At 47.9% G+C, this 23,164-nt stretch overlaps 1 protein-coding gene across 2 annotated transcripts; it reads right to left on the bottom strand.

Annotated features, from left to right (window-relative positions):
- Positions 1-23,160, bottom strand: LOC309334695 (uncharacterized protein). 2 transcript variants are annotated; one of them, XM_081849267.1, is made up of 4 exons: positions 22,668-23,160; positions 10,898-11,023; positions 6,706-6,879; positions 1-1,702 (listed from the first exon to the last, which is right to left on the bottom strand). In XM_081849267.1, exons 3-4 carry the CDS (start codon positions 6,836-6,838, stop codon positions 294-296), a joined length of 1,542 nt encoding a protein of 513 aa, XP_081705393.1. In that variant the 5' UTR covers positions 6,839-6,879; positions 10,898-11,023; positions 22,668-23,160; the 3' UTR covers positions 1-293. The 2 variants fall into 2 exon arrangements, with proteins under 2 accessions (XP_081705393.1, XP_081705394.1); XM_081849268.1 differs by lacking the exons at positions 6,706-6,879; positions 10,898-11,023; positions 22,668-23,160 and adding an exon at positions 2,015-2,092.
- Between the last annotated feature and the right edge of the window lie 4 nt (positions 23,161-23,164).

Raw genomic sequence — 23,164 nt, 5'->3', positions numbered from 1 at the left:
ATAGGCCATCACACCGGAAGTCTTCTCCAAAGTCTTTTTTATATTTTCTCTCTGATAGTAAGAGCTGACAGTGGAAAGGAACTCTCTCAGAAGGGGGTGGACCTTCACTGGGGGGTTTTAAGAAGAAGCTGGATGGTCATGGCTGCTTGAAATGAGATTTCTGGAGGGGGTTGGACTAGATTCTGAATCCATAATTCTATTCTTCACCCTGGTGTGAGATCTTAAATTGACTTTTGAACAAGTGAAATTTTATACACATTCCATGTGCTGATATGCTTTCAATCCTGTATGAATTATTTGGTGGGCCATGAATGAATCTTTTCCCACATTCCAAACACTTTCTCTCTTGTATGGATTCTTTGATGGGAAGTGAGATGGGTCCTTTGACTGAAGCGCTTCCCACATTCTGAGCACTGATAGGGTTTCTCCCCTGTATGAATTCTGTGATGAGAAGTGAGATTCCCCTCGTGACTGAAGCGCTTCCCACATTCCAAGCACTGAAAGGGTTTCTCCCCTGTATGAATTCTGTGATGGGAAGTGAGACTATGCTTCTGATTGAAGCTCTTTCCGCATTCCAAGCACTGATAGGGTTTCTCACCTGTATGAATTCTTTGATGGGAAGTGAGGTGGTAGCCCTCCCGGAAGCTTTTCCCACAATCGAAGCACATATAGGGTTTCTCCCCTGTATGAATTCTTTGATGGGAAGTGAGATCACAACTCAGACGAAAGCTCTTTCCACATTCCAAGCAGTGATACGGTTTCTCTCCTGTATGAATTCTTTGATGGGAAGTCAGATCACCACTCAGGCGAAAACTCTTTCCACATTCCAAGCACTGATAGGGTTTCTCCCCTGTATGAATTCTTTGATGAGAAGTGAGATTCCCCTCGTGACTGAAGCGCTTCCCACATCCTGAGCACTGATAGGGTTTCTCCCCTGTATGAATTCTGTGATGGGAAGAGAGTGTGGCACTTTGACTGAAGCTCTTTCCGCATTCCAAGCACTGATAGGGTTTCTCACCTGTATGAATTCTTTGATGGGAAGTGAGCTTGTGGCCGTCCCGGAAGCTTTTCCCACAATCGAAGCACATATAGGGTTTCTCCCCTGTATGAATTCTTTGATGAGAAGTGAGATTCCCCTCGTGACTGAAGCACTTCCCACATTCCAAGCACTGATAGGGTTTTTCCCCTGTGTGAACTCTTTGATGGCAAGTCAGATCACAACTCCGACGAAAGCTCTTTCCACATTCAAAGCACTGATAGGGTTTCTCTCCTGTATGAATTCTTTGATGGGAAGCCAGATGACCACTCAGACGAAAACCTTTTCCACATTCGAAACACTGATAGGGTTTCTCCCCAGTATGAACTCTTTGATGGGAAGTGAGATTTGTACTTTGACTAAAGCTCTTTCCACATTCGAAGCACTGATAAGGTTTCTCCCCAGTATGAACTCTTTGGTGCAAAGTGAGATTACCCTTCTGATTGAAGCTCTTTCCACATTCTCTGCACTGATACAATTTCTCCCTACTCTGTGTTATTTCGTGTGAAGTGAGGTTATTCCTTTGAACAAAGCTCTTTCTTTGATGGGAGGTGGACTGGGAGCTCTGACAGATCTTCTCTACACACTCTGAATATTTATCTGACTTCTCCGCTATGTGGATTCTGTTGTGCTCCCCCTTGTTCTTCCCTTCCAGTTCATCACCATCTGCAATGAAGAGAGATGCTAATTAGAGTCTCAGGAGGAAATGGGATCTCCAGATTATTGAACAATGTTAATGACAGAGGAATGATGTTGTGACAGAGGAAGAACTGAAGAGAACTGAAGACAATGTTGTGACAGAGGAAGAACTGAAGAGAATGAGATGTGAGGCCGTCCAATAGTTTTCACTTTTTTTGTTTCCTGGTATTAACTGAGATATTGCTTGGCTTTTATCTGGGATGGATATTTTTGTGGCTCAATCATGGAATCCACTCCATCTCCAATCACAACATGTTATGATCCAACAGGGATCCTTACTGAGAGAGTCCATGATCCCACGATTCTCCTCCTTGACTTCTCCTTGACCTCCCCTCTGTGAATGCCTGAGGGCCCTGCTCTTGCCACTCACCACCTGGCCCGGGACGGGGCCTGAAGCCTCAAAAGGACTGCTCTGCTGCCCAGGAGGACTCTCCTGTGTGAGTGCCTGAGGGCCCTGCTCTTGCCACTAACCACCTGGCCCGGGGCGGGGCCTGACAGGCCTCACAACTATGGTTGCTGTTACTGCTGCTGCTGTCCAGAGTTCTTTTAAAAATGTTTTTAAATTTTTCTTTTGAATTTTTTGTATGTGGGGGTGGGGTGGATGTTTGGTTGGGCCTGGGAATTTGTTTGATTTAGGTGTCTTTGTAATTTTTACAGGTTTTTTTGTATTGTTTTATTGTTTTATTTTTTAAAAGGTTTTATTTTGTTCTTAAGGGGAGGGGTCAGGGCTGCTGGGGAGTGGGTCCCAGCCAACAAAATAGCTGGGGCATGTTGCACAGGGGGGGATGCACTGGGATAACCGATCTCAGTGATCACGGGTAGGAGGAGGAGTTACGCTAAGACCAGACCATGTTGTTACAGAGGAGGCAGGTTTAGTCGTTGTCTGAGGACTATCCCTGCCTCCGGGTCTGATCCTGTTGGATGGATACTAGAATCAGCAAGGGATACCCACATGACCTGAAGGTGCTGCTGTGCAATGCCAGGTCAATGATTCATAAAACCACTGCCATCCATGACTTGATCATGGATGGAGGACTTGACCTGGCATGTGTAACAGAGACTTGGTTGGATGAAGCAGATGGGCCTGTCCTTGCCGCTGCTTGTCCACCAGGTTTCTCTTATGCACAGCAACCCAGGCCATGTGGGCGGGGAGGGGGGGGGTTGCAGTGATTTTTAGGAAGTCATTAGTCTGCACCAGGCATCCTATTGGGAAGACTCAGTTTTCTGAGTGCATGTTCTGGAAGTTGGGCAATAGGGGCAGTACAGGATTCCTTTTGGTGTACCGACCTCCCCGCTGCACCAAGGATTCCCTGCCTGAGCTGCTTCAGGTCGTGGCGGATGTTCTCCTGGAGACACCTAGCTTGGTTGTCCTAGGGGATTTTAATATCCATGCCGACACAACCTTACAAGGGGCGGCTCGGGACTTCGTGGAAAGCATGGCCTCCATGGGGCTGTCCCTGAATAAATCTGGCCCAACCCATAGCCACGGACATGCCTTGGACCTGGTGTTTACCTCTATGGATGTTGGTGATCTGACACTAAGTAAAAGTGAAACGAAAGAAGTGCCATGGTCAGATCACTTCCTGGTGCAACTGGACTTCTCCGCGACCCATCCCCTCTGCAGGGAGGTGGGACGTATTCGGATGGTCCGCCCCTGCCACTTAATGGATCCAAATGGTTTCCTGTGAATGGTAGGGGATGTTTTATCCCATGTTGATGGCCTTTCAGCTGATTCCCTGCTGGCCCGCTGGAATGTGGAGTTAACCAGGGCTATTGACTGTTTGGCTCCGAAGTGCCCTCTCCGACTGCATGGAGCCTGGACAGCCCCGTGTTTTTCCACGGATCTGAGGGCAATGAAACAATCATTGAGACGGCTAGAGTGCCGGTGGCAGATAACTCATTCTGAAGCTGACCAGACACAGGTTAGAGCTCAATGTCGAGCCTACCAAGTGGCGGTAGCGACGGCGAAGGAGACTTTCTTCATCGCCTCTATTTAATTTGCAGAAAACAGCAGCAGGAGACTTTTTCAGGTGGTTCGCAATATAGCAGAACCACCTGTTACATCGGGGCCCAGCAAGGGCCACATGATCTCCTGCAATGATTTTGCTAATTTTTTTGCAGATAAAGTCGCTCAGATTCGGGAAGAGGTAGACGCCACCGTGGGAGCAGAGCCGGGGCGGGAGAGTGCTAGAGTCCTGTCTAGTCGAATTGCATGGGATCAATTCCAATCTGTTACCTCCGAGGATGTGGACAGGCTGCTTGGACGAGTGAAGCCAACCACCTGTCTCCTGGATCCTTGCCCATCCTGGCTTATAAAAGCTAGCCGGGAAGGACTGGGCGATGGGCTTCGTGGGGTGGTGAATGCTTCCCTCCGTGAGGGAGCCTTCCAAGACCCGCTGAAAGAGGCAGTTATTAAACCGCTTCTTAAAAAACTATCTTTAGATGCGGCCATAATGGCCAACTATCGCCCAGTCTCAAATCTTCCATTCTTGGGCAAGGTGATGGAGCAAGTGGTTGCTGAACAACTCCAGGCACGCCTGGAAGAAGCGGACCATTTGGATCCCTTCCAGTCGGGATTCAGGCCTCATCATGGGACTGAAACTGCCTTGGTCGCACTGGTTGATGATCTCCGGCGGGCTAGGGACAAAGGTGAGAGCTGCTTCCTAGTTCTGCTGGATCTCTCAGCGGCGTTAGATACCATCGACCATGACATCCTTCTGGACCGTCTTGAGGGGCTGGGAGCTGGGGGAACTGTCATACAGTGGTTCAGCTCCTTCCTCCTGGGCCGTATTCAGAAAGTGGGGGGGGGATGAGTGTTCAGACCCCTGGGCTCTCACTTGTGGGGTGCCTCAGGGTACTGTCCGCTCCCCCATGCTTTTCAACATCTACATGCAGCCGCTGGGAGAGATCATCAGGGGGTCTGGGCTGGGTGTTCATCAGTATGCGGATGATACCCAGCTCTACCACTCTTTTAAATCAGTGAATCACCAGTGAAGGCGGTGAAGGTCCTGTGTGAGTGTCTGGAGGCGGTTGGAGAATGGATGGCGGCTAACAGATTGAGGCTGAACCATGACAAGACAGAAGTACTGTTTTGGGGGGACAGGAGGCAGGCAGGTGTGGGGGACTCCCTGTCCTGAATGGGGTAACTGTGCCCCTGAAGGACCAGGTGCGCAGCCTGGGAGTCATTTTGGACTCACAGCTGTCCATGGAGGCGCAGGTTAACTCTGTGTCCAGGGCAGCTGTCTACCAGCTCCATCTGGTACACAGGATGAGACCCTCCTTGCCCATGGACTGTCTCTCCAGAGTGGTGCATGCTCTGGTTATCTCCCGCTTGGACTACTGCAATGCGCTCTATGTGGGGCTACCTTTGAAGGTGACTCAGAAACTACAACTAATCCAGAATGCGGCGGCTAGACTGGTGACTGGGAGCGGCCACCGAGACCATATAACACCGGTCTTGAAAGACCTACATTGGCTCCCAGTACATTTCCAAGCACAATTCAAAGTGTTGGTGCTGACCTTGAAAGCCCTAAATGGCCTCGGTCCAGTATATCTGAAGGAGTGTCTCCACCCCCATCGTTCTACCCGGACACTGAGGTCCAGCACCGAGGGCCTTCTGGTGGTTCCCTCACTGCAAGAAGCCAAGTTACAGGGAACCAGGCAGAGGGCCTTCTCGGTAGTGGCACCCTCCCTGTGGAATGCCCTCCCACCAGATGTAAAAGAGGACAACAACTACCAGACTTTAAGAAGACATCGGAAGGCGGCCCTGTTTAGGGAGGCTTTTAATGTTTGATGTAGTACAGTATGTTTTTTTATTTTATTTTTTGGGAAGCTGCCCAGAGTCGCTGGGGAAGCCCAGCCAGATGGGGGGGTATAAATAATAAATTATTATTATTATTATTATTATTATTATTCTTTATGCTGAGCTCTCTGGTCAGGATCCAGCAACGTCCACGCCTCTTCTGTGAAACAACAGCAACATCTTCACCTGAACACTCCCCATCAGAAGTTATCTCAATCTGGTTGGTCTAAATTTAAATTTATATGTAAATCTCTTTCTTCACTTTGAACCCCCTCCCTCCCATTTTCATGATGAGACCAACTCTGTATTGTTTCATTGGTAACAGTAGAGGAAAAATGACTATTACTCACTTAATCTAAGCACAACGGCCACAATAGCGTCAGTCTAGGCATTTGGCTCTGCGATGTTGAATGTTCTCTGTTCTCTCCTGTTTCCCCTTTTTTTGTTCCAGTTGAAAGCAATTCATGAACCCAGAACTCATACACTGACCCCTAATGATGAACTATATGTTATAGATATTCTGGCAAATTTATTCTGCTATTTTACATAGAAATGACATGAGAAGACTTGGTCTACATGTTTTATTATTCCTATGTTCCTTGTTTATAAAAGCAAATAAAAAGTTATTCCAAAAAGAAAAGAATAATACATGGAGGCCTCATCTGCATTCAATCTGCAAAGCAGGATCAGGTTCCTTTCAAGACTCATGGCTTCTAGTACTGCGCGACGGGGCGGACGGAAGTTTGAGGATGGAGAAAAGAATAATATGATGGATTGAGGAAATAGAAATGTAAATGTATGGGGGGGGATGGGGAGGAAATGGTGTTGGCTTTGGTACATCTGTATTGTAATAAAATTGTGGGTTCTAGTGCTGCGCGACGGATCAGTGTTGGACATTGGTAAGGCATTCAGATCACAGAACTGATTTTAGACCTTTTGAGCTGCCAATGCATCGCGGTGACTGGGGAGCTGTGACCTATTCCTAGCTGAAATTGCCTGCAGATGACAAAGGAGCAGGCAGGCAGGCAGGTGGGGGAGCCCGAAAAGGTGCCCCCCTTCTCCATCTCCATCCGCCTGCCTGCCTCCCTCCACCCCCTAACTGAGCAAGCCCCAATACCTCTCTGGCTCCATCCATCCATGTCCCCATCTCCCCTCCCCTGGGACTCACCAGATCTCTCGGAGGTCCCTGGGAGGGAACTCTCAGAGGTTGTGGGGAGGGATGCGGGAAACAGCCGGACCAGGTCATGCGTCCATCTTCCCTCTTCCATCTCCTCTAGCTTGACAGGATCCGTCTCACTCATCCTTCCTGAAGAGTCAAGGAGCCAAAAGAAGCTGCAGGGTCCTGGGAGAGAGGAAGAAGCAAAGGGAGCCTCAGAGGCCCTGCAGGGATTCTCCTGCCCTAGATATTCTCCTGCCCCTGGAGAAGCCCAAATGGGGCAGCCCCTTCCCAACAGAAGCCCCATTTCTAAACATCTCCAGTGCTTGCAGTTTCCCCTGTTTGCTCCTCACTTCGTAAGGCTGACATGTTCTGCACAGTAGTGACCTGAGGGTAGATCCCATTGAATTCAATGGTGCTTATGGACAGAACTTGGTGCCAAAACCAGTCACCATCCTGTCCCCAAGCCTTGGCCGATCATCAAAACTAAACTCCATTTCCTTCCATAGCAATACAGTGAAAGTTTGAGGCTTTAATCCATTTCAATTTTATCACATAGTTCGCTTTTCTGTTGCAATCCATAAATATAATCCCATTCTCTTTTATCTCCTCTTGCTTTTTATCAGTTTGTTAGCATTCGAGGTATGTGTGCTTCCGAATCATTTATGTTACAAACATGATATATATATATATAAAGAAAGAGTAAAGGCTCCCCCTCCCCAACAACACACATTTTCCTTTCCAGTTCAAATTGTTTCGGCTTTGTATCTGTCTAAATTTAGCGATTTATTATCTTGTTCCATCTGTTCCAGCACGCAGCTTTAATTGAGGACAATTACCCTCAAATCATCTGTTTATTCTTTGCTAACGATCTCTGCTATCGTGGGAGCGGCATCCATTAAGGGAGACCGGAACCAGAAGCCTCAAAAGCCCCATTTCTAAACAATTCCAGTGATTCCAATTTCAGCTCTTTGCTCCTCACCCCACTTTGTAAGGCTGGCATGGTCTGTCCAGTAGTGACCTGAGAGTAGATCCCATTGAACTCACTGGGGCTTATGGACAGAACTTGGTGCCAAAACGAGTTACCATCCTGTCCCTAAGCCTGAAAACTGCAACCCCAGAGCATGGGCAGAAAACAGACGAGTAGCTAATACATGTAAGTGGCCCCATGCTTGGTGCTTTCGATGGAGAGTCCTGTTGACGCTCTTTGAGCTCTCTCATTGAAAGCCAGACAGATGTGGCCATATTTGCCTCTTGCATGGGGACCAAATCTTCGGGGAAAGAGGGTTCGTTCTGGTGGGCTGGATCTGGAGCACAAAGGGTCAGGTTTTGCTTGCATGAGCCCTTGTGTTCCTTCTTCAAACTTATTAGGCAGGAATGTCAGAGGTCAAATCTGGAGAATATTTCATTCTGGGCTTCTTATGGCAGAGCACAGAAGACATGCAATCAATTCTTTTCAGTTCTGTCAAGTAGGTCCTTCCCACAGCTGTCTGAGTTATGGGGTTCCTTGGGGTCCAGATCAGCTGACTAGTCAGGATTGTCACCTGCAGAGTATATGTCAACTAAAGGATAATAGTCTGCCTTGAATTGAGGAGTTTTTGGAGGTGTTGCTGAATGTGGAAGCAGAGGAGCTGGTGATGCCACATTTTGGAATAATATTGAGACTAATACACCACTCCTCCATAGATATTCTCTGCGCTTATACACTATATTCACAGACTTTGCGCTCCTCTTGTGAGAAGATACTAGGGTAGCTTGAGAGAAGTAGCTTATTTTGAGACAGAAGCCATTTCCAATTCTTGATTATCAAAACCCTCTCCCTGGTTTGGTTTTGGCTTCTGACCGGACAGCAGAGCATTTGATAACCTTGCATATCGTTTCATATTGATATAAGGATCTGGTGTGCAAATTCCAGTACAGTGGTACCTCGGGTTACATATTATTCAGGTTATATACGCTTCAGTTTACAGACTCCGCTAACCTAGAAATAGTACCTCGGGTTAAGAACTTTGCTTCAGGATGAGAACAGAAATCATGCTCCGGCGGCACGGCAGCAGCAGGAGGCCCCATTAGCTAAAGTGGTGCTTCAGGTTAAGAACAGTGTCAGGTTAAGAACGGACCTCTGGAACGAATTAAGTACTTAACCCAAGGTACCACTGTACAGTACAAGCTTCTTAAGTGTTCTGTCTGGACCCAGAGCATGAGCTACTCTTAAGTAAGTTAAAAGGTATTTTTAAGTCAACTTTTTAATATGGCACTATTTTAATTTTTTTTAACATTTTTGCTCTTCTTTGTACTTATAGACCTCCTTTTGCCATGTGGACGAATTAAACCTCCCTTATTGATCTATTTCTAATGGTAGGGAAAGAGATATTGTTGTATTATCTGGTTCCACACTCTCTGCCAGACTTTATTCCAGAAGGTTTTACAAGTACCTATCAGGATGGTAAGAATTTTATTACAGTCAGCCAAAAAGGATTTTAAGCGTTCCATGTCCTCTCTTAGTACTACAAGCCACCAAAGGCTGATAATCCCTCTTTTGTCCCAGAAGTTTGGGAGTAGCAGTCTTTTATACTTGCTTTAATTTTGAAATTTGCTTTCAGATTAGTTCCTCTACCTGTTTAGCCTGAATTTGGCCTTGAGTCGCTTGAGCTCCTGGTCTCAGTGCCAGAGATGACTTAGCAGTTGAGCTGCCTGGGCCCCAAACCTCTTTCTGCTCATCCTTAGAGCTGCTGAGAGATCCTATAAGGTCAGTAATAGGATCTGGCTCCTGCTGTTTCTTAGCCACCTCCTCGTTTTCCTTATTCACGTAAAATGGAGTAATTTCTGCTTGGGCTTTCTTAGAGAGACTCTCTTTGGAGGAGGGTCTGTGGCACTTGGGGAGAGAACATGCATTTTGTAACTACTCTGGGTCAACACTGTCTTTCCCCTTAATTCCTCATCAAGTTTCCCGATACCAGAAATACCATATGCCTTATACCATTTTCTAAAATTCTGTGATTATCCTTGCTGTGATTTATTGAATGGAAACTGATTTTTTTCCAAACCCTCCCCTGTATGAAGTATCTCATGGGAACTGTGGGTGGAGCTGCGAAGGAAGCTTTTCCCCCATTTCAAGCACTTATTTCTTAGAATAGAATCATAGAATCATAGAATCATAGAATCATAGAGTTGGAAGAGACCACAAGGGCCATCGAGTCCAACCCCCTGCCAAGCAGGAAACACCATCAGAGCACTCCTGACATATGGTTGTCAAGCCTCTGCTTAAAGACCTCCAAAGAAGGAGACTCCACCACACTCCTGGGCAGCAAATTCCACTGTTGAACAGCTCTTACTGTCAGGAAGTTCTTCCTAATGTTTAGGTGGAATCTTCTTTCTTGTAGTTTGGAACCATTGCTCCGTGTCCGCTTCTTCCCCCGTTAGTTCTTTCATGTGAAGTGAGGCTCTCCTTGTGAACGAAGAGCTTTCCTTGATGGGAAGTGGACTGGGAGCTCCGACTAAAGTTCTCTCCACACTCTGAATATTTATATGGTTTCTCCATTGTGTGGATTCTCTTGGTTGTCTCCCTTCTTCTTCCTCTCCAATTCACCACCTACAATCTACTGTTATATGGCAGTATTAGTATTATTATGTTTAGGCTGAGGAAGAAATTGAGCCTGAAATGATTGAACAATGCAAATGACTGCTTGTGAAAGAGGAAGAATGGAAATGAATTACTGCCTTTGTATCTGAAGTGTGTATCTGAAGAAGTGTGCATGCACACGAAAGTTCATACCAAGAACTGACTTAGTTGGTCTTTAAGGTGCTACTGGAAGGAATTTGTTTTGTTTTGCCTTTTTTGAGAAAATCTGCTCCAACTCCAAGCTCAGTCATTTCTTTGCTCAACCCAAAACAGACAGATGCAGAAAGGGAAACAGAAAATTTGACAGGATGTACCTCCACGCCCCTGAGATCTCTGAAGCCTACATGGAAGAAGGCCTGGGCAGCTCAGAGCAGCCTCATCCTGGTTGGAAAAGGCAGGACTGGTGGAAGAATATTCCCAGACAGAACAGGAGATGCATCTCCTATGGAGAGTTGTGGGTGGGTTAACATCTCAGATGCTGCAGGTGGCGCTATGGGGCTCCCTCAAAATAGAGGAGGTTTGTCCTTCAGAGATCTGTATGGAATTTCAAAACTGATCTCATGATCCAGCAGGGAGCCTTACCAGAGAGGCCACGATCCCAGGATTCTCCTCCTTGACTTCCTTCTGCAGAGCTCTCTGGTCAGGATCCAGCAAAGCCCAGTCCTCCTCTGTGAAAGGAAGAGCTACGTCTTCAAAGCCCACTGGACCCTATGAGAAAAAGGGAGAATAAAGATGATATTTTTCTACACATTGCTCTGTTCTTTTCTGCCTCTTAATAGCTGCATTGTTTTAATACTATTCTTTTCTTGCATGCTTATTTCAGTATCTTAATGGAGGTTTTATGTACTGAGTTGAATAGGATCCAAACTGCAGCAGTCTGATTGGTCCTAGAACAATAGGATTCAGAATGCAGCAGTCTGATTGGTCCTAGAACAATGCAGCAGTATGATTGGTTGGCAGGAACCACCCAATCTTGCTCCAGATATAAGTGAATCCAGAACCTGATTGGCTTACAGTAGAATTCCAGAATTAGCCAATCATGTGCAGCCCATTGTGTCAATAATGTATATAAAGCAGATACTTTGAGGGGACTTTCATTCATTCCTCCTCACCACTATGAGCTGAATAAAGAGCATGAAATCACTTTGCGACTCTGAGTCTATTTCACTGGCAACGAAGGTTGGATCCTGCTGAGCTGACTGCCACACACAGCACCGCAGCACCGCCACCTCCCGCACCGCTGCCTCGCACCGTGTATCCAGGCTTCAGCTCCGGGACACAAGGAACTCAGAATGGCAACTGACAGCAGCTTCTCGCGGTTCAACCCAGCATCTGGAGACTGGGAAGCGGGGAAAATGTCTACTAGGAGTGCCTCAGGTGGACTTTCTGGGATTTATGGTGGACGCAGAAGGGGTCCACCCGACTGGGGACAAGGTACGGGCCATTTGTGATGCCCCAGCGCCCAAGAGCAAGACTGAACTTCCGGCCTTCTTGGGACTATTGAACTTTTACCGTTCCTTCCTTCCCCACAAGGCGGCAGTAGCGGAGCCCCTACACAGACTCCTGGACAAGCGGGCCCCTTGGGTGTGGGGCCAGCGCCAGGAGGCTGCATTCCAGGCAGTCAAGGACTTGCTTGTCTCAAACTCGGTCTTGGCACACTTCAACGAGAGGCTGCCAGTGGTGCTAGCATGCAACGCCTCGCCCTATGGCATTGGCGCTGTCCTGGGACACCAACTCCCAGATGGAAGAGAGGTACCGGTAGCATACTTTTCCCAGACACTCAAGGCAACCGAGCGGAACTACTCGCAAATAGATGAGGAGGGGCTGGCAATTGTGAAGGGAGTAAAAAAATTCCATGATTTCTTGTACGGGCGGCCCTTCACCGTGGTGACTGACCACAAGCCGTTGCTGGGCTTGTTTGCCCCCGAAAAGCAGACCCCCAAAGTGCTCTCTCCTCGCGTCCTCAGGTGGTCAGTTTTCCTTGCCAGCTACCAGTACGCACTGATTCACCGCCCGGGGAAGGCGATGGGCCATGTGGACGCCCTCAGCAGGCTACCACTACCGGAAACAGGCCCCGACCCAGCACCTGCACAAGAGGTTATGAGCCTGGAGCTGCTTCCTGACCGCCCCATTCAGGCACAAGAAGTCGCACACCATTCCAAGAAAGATAGGGTCATCTCCCGGGTCCTGGACTGGGTGTGGAGGGGATGGCCCAGCAGGAGCCCTGGGCCAGAATTTGCTGGCTACACAACCCGCAAACATGAACTGTCGGCCCACAAGGGGTGCCTGTTAGGCAACTTTGTTGTGTATTTTAATGATGGGTCTTAATCCTTGTATAAATGTGGCCAGCATGACTAAGCCACTTCTGGCCAACCAGAGCAGCGCATGGAAACGCCATTTACCTTCCCGCCGGAGTGGTACCTATTTATCTACTTGCATCTGATGCGCTTTTGAACTGCTAGGTGGGCAGGAGCTGGGAACAAGCAACGGGAGCTCACCGCGTCATTGCGGGGATTCGAACCCCCGACCTTCTGATCGGCAAGCCCAAGAGGCTCAGTGGTTTAACCCACAGCGCCCCCCGCATCCCATTCCACATCATCATAATCCCTAAATCTGAAGGGGGTTTCTTTTCCTGCCCAGTTTCCCTTGACCCCAAGCCCCCTCCCCAAAATGAAGGCAGCCTCTGGATCCCAAGGAAGAGCAGAGCTGCAGACCTCCTGCGATCTTGGCAGAGAGGACAAGGGAGGACCCTCTGCTCCCTGACTTGGGGGTCTGCCCCCCCCCCTCTGTATGATCTGAGCAGGGACCCCCACGCCCCCTCCCTGCCCCCCTGGGACCCCCTTCTCCCCATTGCACCCTCAGAGGGAGGAAAGAGGGGACTCACCAGATTCCAGGAGGGGCTTTTGCAAAGGAGAGAAGAAAGCAGGAAGGGAGGGGGGAGGGAGGGAGGGAATTGAGCGATGGAGGACCTTCCCCCCTTCACTTCCCATCCTCTCTAGGAATCCAGCTCTGCTCCTCTTAACCCTTGCAGAGCCTGCCCTCCCCGCCCCCATTGGCCCCAAGGAGCCCAGATCTAGGTCTGAGCAAGTGCCTTGGGCAGCTGAATAGGGAGATCCCAAACCCTGGAGGACCCTGCTCTCCTCTTGCTTTCCATTTGGGACGTGGCAAACATTGATCCGGGGAAGAGTTCAATCTGGACCATCCTGGACATTTATTTGTTCATTTCAGAGATCCGGGGATGATGGGCTCTATTTTGCTGTCACCATCTGCAGCGATCCTGGAGCCCAAGAAAGCAAAATCTCTCACTGCCTCCATCTCTTCCCCTTCTAGTTGCCAGGAGGTGATGGGACCAGTGGCCAGGATCTTCGTTTTTTTGGTGCTGAGCTTCAGACCATATTTTGCGCTCTCCTCTGTCACCCTCAGTAAAAGGTTCTTTAATTCCTCCTCACTTTCTGCCATCAAGGTTGTGTCATCTGCATATCTGAGGTTGTTGATATTTCTTCCGGCCATCTTAATTCCGGCTTCGGATTCATCCAGCCCAGCCTTTCGCATGATGAATTCTGCATATAAGTTAAATAAGCAGGGAGACAAAATACAGCCTCGCCGCACTCCTTTCCCAATTTTGAACCAATCAGTTGTTCCATATCCAGTTGTAACTGTAGCTTCTTGTCCCACATAGAGATTTCTCAGGAGACAGATGAGGTGATCAGGCACTCCCATTTCCCAACCCCCCTAACCGTTATATAATGGCATCCCGGTTACATGTATTCCCCTTTTCCCAAAAGTTGCTCCAAGAAGTTTTCCTCAGTGTTTGACCCACGTTGAGCCTGGAGTGTCCTAGGGAACCTTCTGCCACTGGAGAGTCAGGCTCAGGTGCCTTCTCCTGGCAGCTCATTCAGAAGAACCCCTGAAGCTGAGGCTCTTTTGGGACAAGGGGAATACATATAACTGGGATGCCATTAAATAATGGGAAGGGTGTTGGAGGGAAGGGTCTCCAGCCAGCCTGCCCCTTATTTTGAATTGGGGGGGGGATGAGGGGCTAAGAAAAGCCCTCCCTGAAAACCAAGCGGGGGGGGGATGTGAGCAGGTGGAGGTGCTGATTTCTTCGTATTTGAGAGTTGCTGCTTCTCAAAATGGTGCTCTTAATGTGGGGAGGGGGTTGGAGGTGGCGTTGAGCTTGACTTGCCCGTTTGGGACCCAGGAGGAAAGGAGGGCGTTTCTTATTCCAGAAAGAAGTCTGACAGAGCTGACTCCGGACTCCAGTTCAAAGGAAGAGGGACACCTGCCATCCTTTCCGTGTTTCCTGCCAGAAAACCAGTTTCTACTGGGTTCCCAGAACTATCTGACCCCATTTCCCACCCCAGAGCAGGGCTGGACCAATCAGAGGCCTCTCCATTGGGCAGCTGGCCAATCCCCTTTCAGATTCCCCTGGGCCTCGTCCTCTCCTTCGCCTGGTTTCCTGAGGGAGTTTTCCCCCTGATTTTCCCTCATGGCTGCTCCCCCTCCCAGCTTCTCCTTCATTTCTCCTTCCTTCTCTTCCTTTTCCTCTCCCCCCCCCCATTGTTTGGGGGCAGATGGATTCCCCCCCCCCATGGCCAGGCAGGCCCAGGAGGAGCCCATGGAGGCAGTAGGGCCAGGAGAAGGGGTTTCCCGCCCTTTTCCGAAATAGGAGGGAGCGCCATTTTGTTTTTCCCGGAGGCCCCAGCCGCTCCCAGAGACGCCATGGCTCCCCTGTGGGCCTCGGGGGTCCCACGCTCTCAGGGTCTCTCCTCCCGGCTGAAGGAGGGCGGCACCTTTGGTCCTCAGCCGCCTTCCTGCCATGATGGCTTGGCCTCCGCAGGGCAGCCTCTCTCCTCGCCATGTTGGCCCCACGGAGGAGGCCTCTCCCTTGGGAGACGAGGAGGGAAAGCCCCTCTCTGTCTCAGAGGCCCAAGGAGGAGAATAGTAATACAGTGGTACCTCGCGTTACAGACGCTTCAGGTTACAGACTCCGCTAACCCAGAAATATTACCTCAGGTGAAGAACTTTGTTTCAGGATGAGAACAGAAATTGTGTGGTGGCGGCAGCAGGAGGCCCCATTAGCTAAAGTGGTACCTCAGCTTAAGAACAGTTTCAGGTACTTTCAGGCAGAAGTCAACTTCTTGCCTCAACTTGGAGGCTGTCAGGGCATTAAAGGCGGAAGTCCAGGCACAGCTTCTCTTCTCAGGCCGATGTTCCGCTTTCTAGACATGGTGGTCAAATGCTGAACTCCATTTCTGCCCCTTCTTCCCTCTCCTTCCTGGACTGAGTCATGTCCCATTCAGACTTGGGGGGTTCCTGAGCGAGGGGCCCTTTCCCTCTCAGTCCGCCCCCCACACCCAGGGGGCCCCTCAGCCCTCCTTCTTGGGGGTCTTCCTCCCCTCCCCCAGCTTCTCCCCTTGAACTCCCGCCTGACTCCTCTTCCTCTCCTCCCCACCTTCCCCTCCAAGCTCCCCCCTCAGACCATCCCTCAGAAAAGCAGCCTTGCATGGCAGCCAATCAGAGCGAGGCTCCAGGAAATTTCTGAGGGACTAAGTCCGCTGACTGGCCTGGCTCTGCTGTCCATCACAGGCCCAAACAAGGGGGGCATCCAGCAGCTGCCATATATCTAATAATCAATCAATCAATCTTTATTACGGTCCAGAGACCCAACAAATCATTACAAAACAATTTATTAGATATAGCTAATAAATGGGTGGAGGAAAAGTCTGGGAAGGGGCGGGAGGCCCCTCCCTGCCCCCCTCCAGGCTCCTCTCAGGTTCATCCAGGGTCCAAAGCCGCCTCCATTTTTGGAGGGCCAGGAAGTGAGTGGTCCCTGCAGCTTCGCCTGCTGGAAAGGGGGCGACATGCAAGAGGCCAGCCTGGCAGGGTTGTTGTGGAAGTGATCACGCGAGTGATCATGCTCTTCTGAAGTTTACTATACAGCGGAAAGGAGCAGCCAAGCATACTAGGACTCAATTTCTCGACTTTAAGAAAGCCGACTTCATAAAACTTAGGGAAGTGCTGGGTGAGATCCCATGGACAGTAATACTAAAAGGAAAGGGAGTTCATGATGGCTGGGAGTTTGTTAAGAGGGAGATAGTAAAAGCACAACTTCAGGCAATACCAATGAGACGGAAACATGGAAGGTGCCTAAAGAAGCCAGGGTGGCTATCTAAAGACCTTTTAAGTGAGTTAAGATTTAAAAAGGATGTGTACAAAATATTGAAAAGGGGGGAAACCACCAAAGAGGAATTCAAACAAATAGCCAGCACGTGTAGACACAAAGTCAGAAAAGCTAAAGCACAGAATGAACTCAGGCTTGCTAGAGAGGTTGAAAGCAACAAAAAAAGGCTTTTATGGGTATGTTCGTAGCAAAAGGAAGAAGAAAGGAACAGTGGGGTCACTCAGAGGAGAAGATGGTGAAATGCAAACAGGGGACACAGAAAGGGCTGAACTCCTCAATGCCTTCTTTGCCTCAGTCTTCTCCGATAAAGAAAACAATGCCCGACCTGAAGAATGTGGAGCAAATGATTCAGCAGAGGAAACACAGCCCAGAATAACTAAGGAGATAGTACAAGAATACTTGGCTAGTTTAGATGTATTCAAGTCTCCAGGGCCAGATGAACTGCATCCAAGAGTATTAAAAGAACTGGCAGATGTGATCTCAGAACCACTGGCAGTCATCTTTGAGAATTCCTGGAGAACAGGTGAAGTCCCGGCAGACTGCAGAAGGGCAAATGTTGTCCCTATTTTCAAAAAGGGGGAAAGAGAGGACCGCCCAGTCAGTCTGACATCAATACCAGGGAAGATTCTGGAGCAGATCATTAAGCAAACAGTCTGTGAGCACCTAGAAAGGAATGCTGTGATCACCAATAGCCAGCATGGATTTCTGAAAAATAAGTCATGTCAGACTAACCTGATCTCGTTTTTTGACAGAATTACAAGCCTGGTAGATAATAATAATAATAATAATAATAATAATAATAATAATAATAATAATAATATATTTTTATTTATACCCCGCCCTCCCCAGCCAAGGCCGGGCTCAGAGCGGCTTACAAGCAATAATAAAAACAAGATGAATGATTACAAACTTAAAAACAAAAATAAAGTACAACATTAAAATAATGGAACATTAAAATATTAAAATGTAGCCTCATCGCAGGAGGAGAAGGAAAAGAAGGGGGGGGGGAAAGAGAGAGAGAGAGAGAGGGAGGGAGGGAGGGAGGGAATCAAATTGGCTCCAAGCCAAAGGCCAGGCGGAACAACTCTGAAATCAGATCCTGCAGGGCCCTGGTCTCATGAGGCAGAGGGTTCCACCAGGCCAGAGCCAGAGTTGAAAAGGCCCTGGCTCTGGTTGAAGCTAATCTAACTTCCTTAGGGCCTGGGACCACTAGGGTGTTGTTATTTATGGACCTTGAGGCTCTCCGTGGGGCATACCAGGAGAGGCGGTCCCGTAGGTACGAGGGTCCTATGCCGTGAAGGGCTTTAAAGGTCAAAAGCAGCACCTTAAATCTGACCCTGTACTCCACCGGGAGCCAGTGCAGCTTAAAAAGCACTGGGTGAATCTGCTCCCATGGCAGAGACGCCGTGAGGAGCCTCGCTGCAGCATTCTGCACCCGCTGGAGTGTCTGGGACAGCTTCAAGGGCATCCCCGCGTAGAGCGAATTACAGTAGTCAAGCCTGGATAAAGGGAACACAGTGGATGTAGCCTACCTTGATTTCAGCAAGGCATTTGACAAGGTGCCCCATGATATTCTTATAAAGAAGCTGGTAAAATGCGGACTTGACTATGCTACCACTCAGTGGATTTGTAACTGGCTGACTGACCGAACCCAAAGGGTGCTCATCAATGGTTCCTCTTCATCCTGGAGAAGAGTGACTAGTGGGGTGCTACAGGGTTCTGTCTTGGGCCCGGTCTTATTCAACATCTTTATCAACGACTTGGATGATGGACTCAAGGGCATCCTGATCAAATTTGCAGATGACACCAAACTGGGAGGGGTGGCTAACACCCCAGAGGACAGGATCACACTTCAAAACGACCTTGGCAGATTAGAGAACTGGGACAAAACAAACAAGATGAATTTTAACAGCGAGAAATGTAAAGTATTGCACTTGGGCAAAAAAAATGAGAGGCACAAATACAAGATGGGTGACACCTGGCTTGAGAGCAGTACATGTGAAAAGGATCTAGGAGTCTTGGTTGACCACAAACTTGACATGAGCCAACAGTGTGACGCGGCAGCTAAAAAAGCCAATGCAATTCTATGCTGCATCAATAGGAGTATAGCATCTAGATCAAGGGAAGTAATAGTGCCACTGTATTCTGCTCTGGTCAGACCTCACCTGGAGTACTGTGTCCAGTTCTGGGCACCACAGTTCAAGAAGGACACTGACAAACTGGAACGTGTCCAGAGGAGGGCAACCAAAATGGTCAAAGGCCTGGAAACGATGCCTTATGAGGAACGGCTAAGGGAGCTGGGCATGTTTAGCCTGGAGAAGAGGAGGTTAAGGGGTGATATGATAGGCATGTTCAAATATATAAAAGGATGTCACATAGAGGAGGGAGAAAGGTTGTTTTCTGCTGCTCCAGAGAAGCGGACACGGAGCAATGGATCCAAACTACAAGAAAGAAGATTCCACCTAAACATTAGGAAGAACTTCCTGACAGTAAGAGCTGTTTGACAGTGGAATTTGCTGCCAAGGAGTGTGGTGGAGTCTCCTTCTTTGGAGGTCTTTAAGCAGAGGCTTGACAACCATATGTCAGGAGTGCTCTGATGGTGTTTCCTGCTTGGCAGGGGGTTGGACTCGATGGCCCTTGTGGTCTCTTCCAACGCTATGATTCTATGATTGTATGGTTGCCCTGACCCAACATGGCCTCTGCTCTTTCTGGCCTCCTGGGCAGCGTCAACTCCGGGACGGCCCTCCTCGCGCGGTGAATGGAGGGGAGAAGTCAATTTACACTCAGACTTGGGGCTGTCAGGGCCTGAAACGCAGCAGGACAGGCCCAGCTTTTCTCCAGCTCCGCTTGCCCAAATGCAGCTGCTCCCCTTCAGGCCGATGTTCCCCTATCTAGAAATGGGGGCCTAATGCTTCCCTCGCTCTCTGCTCCCTTCCCTGAGTACTTTCACCATTCAGTGCTTTGGACGCAGCCCCGCTTCCCTGGCGGAACAGCAGGATTAAGGGCACCAGGAATATCTACCCTTTACGAACTCCAGAGGGGAGCTTCTCGCTCCTCCTGTGACAAGATTCCCAAAGGCTGAGGGTTGCTTGAGAGAACTAGCCTCTTTTGAGACAGCACCAATTTCCATTTCTTCTTGATCAAAACCCACAAACGCTCTGCTAGTTTTCCCCCAGAAGGTTTTACAAGTATCTATATAGGATGGTAAGAATTTTACTAGTGAGCCAAAAAGGATTTTATGTGTTCCATGTCCTCTGTTAGTAGTAGTACAAGGCACCCGCTGACGGATAATCCCTCCTCATTTGTCCCAGAATATTGGGAGAAGGAGTCTTTTATCATTGCTTTAGCATTTCCTGAGGATACACCTGAAATTTGCTTTCACATTAGTTCGTCTACTTGTTTAGCCTGAATAGGGGAGAGACGTGTGTTGTTGCATCTGGGACAGAGGAAGTGGTCCGGTTGTGAAGATGCAGGCGGGCTTTTCTTCTCCCTGTTCCCCCCCCCCATGTGGGAATGTTCTCGTCTGTCTACATCCTCTGTTCACAAATGTGACTTTTCCCTCAATTTGAAGTGAGTTTATTTCCTTGACCCAAAGCCCCCTCCCCCAAAAGGAAGGCAGCATCTGGATCCCAAGGAAGAACAGCTGCAGTCCTCCTGTAGCCGTATAAGGCTTTGCCCTCGGGTGGGAAAAATATTGCGCCCGGAAAAGGGAAAATGGGAGTCAACAGACACTCAAGGAATAGTTTCGGAGAAAAAGCTTTATTTCTACCATCCATGAACTGGTAGAAGGAGCAAGTGTGATAACTCACAAACAAGCACGAGTTCACAGCCATTTGCACAGAGCATATATTCCCCTTCCAGTTCAAACCTTCACATAACTTATCTTTCATTTGCTTGTTTCCTTGACCTCCTCACACCTCCCTTTTTATATTCTAGTTCTAAAAGTCAAGAGCCTCCGTCTCTCACTCCTCTTCCAAACGAGAGCCAGGTGTGTGTGTGTGTGTGTGTGTGTGTGTGAACATATAGAGGAGAGAAAGTATTTGATCCCCTGCTAAATTTGCTTTTTTGCCCTCTGACGAAGAAATGCCTAGTCCACAATATTAATGGTAGGTTTATTGTAGCTGTGAGAGACAGAATAACAACAGAGAAACCCAGAAGACAAAAGTCAAAGATTGACGATGATGATGATTTTTTTTTTGGTTCTTGTTCCTACTTTTCTCTCTTTTATTTATTCCCAATATCATCCCGATCTTAATACTTTTATCTTATGTTGACAACCACTGGCATGCAACTTTAATCATATTCAGATCTATATGTAAATTAGCATGCAAGATGAACATTTTGCTCTTCTTCTTGTTGTCCCTCAACTGTTTTCGGTGCAGTCCCTCCTCAGAAGGCTCTATTTCATTCCACCGTCTTACCTTCCAGGACTCTGGGCTGTCTTCCAGCTTTCCTTTGTTTAGTTAAAATTAAGACACGTGTAATGTATTTTAATGGACTGATATTTTCCCAAACCGAAGAATCTTCTGTAAGAGACCACACTGTGCGATAGATTTCACAGTTAATAATTGTTTGGTTCCTCTAGAATCCAAGCTTGCTCCCCCTGAGCCCTAAGGGAAGCTTGCAAAGATCAAAGATTCATCTTCACTTTTATAAATCCATATATGACAAAAGTCCATGCAAGCAGATGTGGTTTCCTGTGTGAAATATTCCCCAGTTGTAATCTGTCGGTTGTCTTCAGCCCCCTTTGAGAGGGACCCCTTTTTTTCTAATGTGCCATCATTTGCACCATTTTAGCATCCCCAGCCGAAAAAATATTTAATCTTGTACAGTGGTGCCTCGGGTTACATATGCTTCAGGTTACATACGCTTCAGGTTACAGACTCCGCTAACCCAGAAATAGTGCTTCCGGTTAAGAACTCTGGGGCTGCAGTTTTCAGGCTTGGGGACAGGATGATGACTGTTTTTGGCACCAAGTTCTGTCCATAAACCCCACTGAGTACAATGGGATCTACTCTAGGTCATTACTGAGCAGACCATGCCAGCCTTATGAAGTGGGGTGAGGAGCAAAAAAAATGAAATGGAAATCAATGGAGATGTTTAGAAATGGGGCTTCTGGTTCTGGTCTGCCTTAATGGATCCTGCTCCCAAGATAGCAGAGATTGATAGCAAAGAATAAACAAGGAAGCTTTGAGGGTAATTGTCCTTGCAAGCTCCCCCCAGGGCCCGGGGGGAGTGAGCTTCACTCGCAGATTGTCTTGATACCTGGCTCTTTCTCCACCATGGAATCTGAGAGGCAGCAAAATCACTTTGCCTATTGGTAGCCCTCCTACTCGGCCATTAAGAAGCAGAGGTACTTCTGTTTATTAGAGTGAAATTAGAACTAATATACAGACATGTGCTGGAACAGAAGGAACAAGATCATAAACTGCTAAATTGAAGCAGATACAAAGCCAAAACGATTCAAACCGCAAAAAAGACTTCCTTCGATGTAAAATATTTACTCTTTCTTTATATATATCATGTTTGCAACATAAATGATTCAGCAGCACGCACACACACCCCCCCGAATGCTAACAAACTGAGAAAAAGCAAGAGGAGATAACAGAGAATGGGATTATACTTCTGGATTACAATGAAAAAGAGAACTATATGTGACAAAATTGAAATGGATTTAAAGTCCCAAAGTTTCACTGTATTCCTATGGAAGGAAATGGAGTTTGAGCTTTGATGACCGGCTAAGGCTTTGGCAGGACGCCAGATCGTTATTGAGAGAGTTGGAGAAGCTGGAGTCTTGCCAGAGCTTTGGTGGGACGCCAGATTACTCTCTATCTAGACTCAAACAATAACAAAAAAGGGAGAGAAGATGGCGTGTGACGCAGTTGAAATTACAGCCTCATTCTCTGATAAGACTGTATTTCAACAAAGTCTCTCCATATTTTCAAACAAGCTGATACCTTGCCAATAATAATTAGAGCCCTCCACAAAGGACCGCACCATTAAACATCAAATTCTCAAGTTTTTTTTAATATAGTTTCACTTGCATTCCATTTCATTAATTGACTCTTTCTCCACGAGGCTTGCCAAATCATGAAGTAGCTGGCAGTACTGCAGTGTTTCATTCTATCATTGCACAGTGTGACACTGTGCCTTTAATTGCCTAATTACCTAATGTATCATCGTGTGAGAACGGGAGCTATTTCTATCCCCTCTGGTGCGTGAGTCAGCTCTTCGCTCTGTTGACTTTGTTAGGATATTTCCGTTCCACCTTAAGAAGGGAGCAGGTTGTTGTGTCACAGCCTGCGTATTTCCTGTTCACAGGATGTTTCTGTTTATGTATATAGCTTTTGTTTCTTCTCTCTCTGTGCCTGAACAGCGAAGCAGGCAGTCATGTTTTTCTTTGTTCTGATCAACGCTGAATAAAGTTGTAAATAATGCTCTCCTGAGTGCACCTTTCGTTGTGCGAACTCTGCTGATAGAGCGTGCACGAGCCCTGGAATATGGCAAGCTATTTCTGCAGCTCGTGTCGCTAATTGACTGATACTGTATCTACGGGAGATCGATGGATCGTCCGGAATTGACGTGGGGTCATGATGGCCTTTGTCTCCCTGGCAGTATCCCAACAGACTTCTTATTTTCTTGATGCTGCATTCCAGCCAGAGTCT

Source organism: Podarcis erhardii (assembly GCF_964252035.2).
Source record: "Podarcis erhardii genome assembly, chromosome: 2".
NCBI classification, from domain to species: Eukaryota; Metazoa; Chordata; class Lepidosauria; order Squamata; family Lacertidae; genus Podarcis; species Podarcis erhardii.
This window is presented reverse-complemented; position numbering and strand designations above follow the sequence as displayed.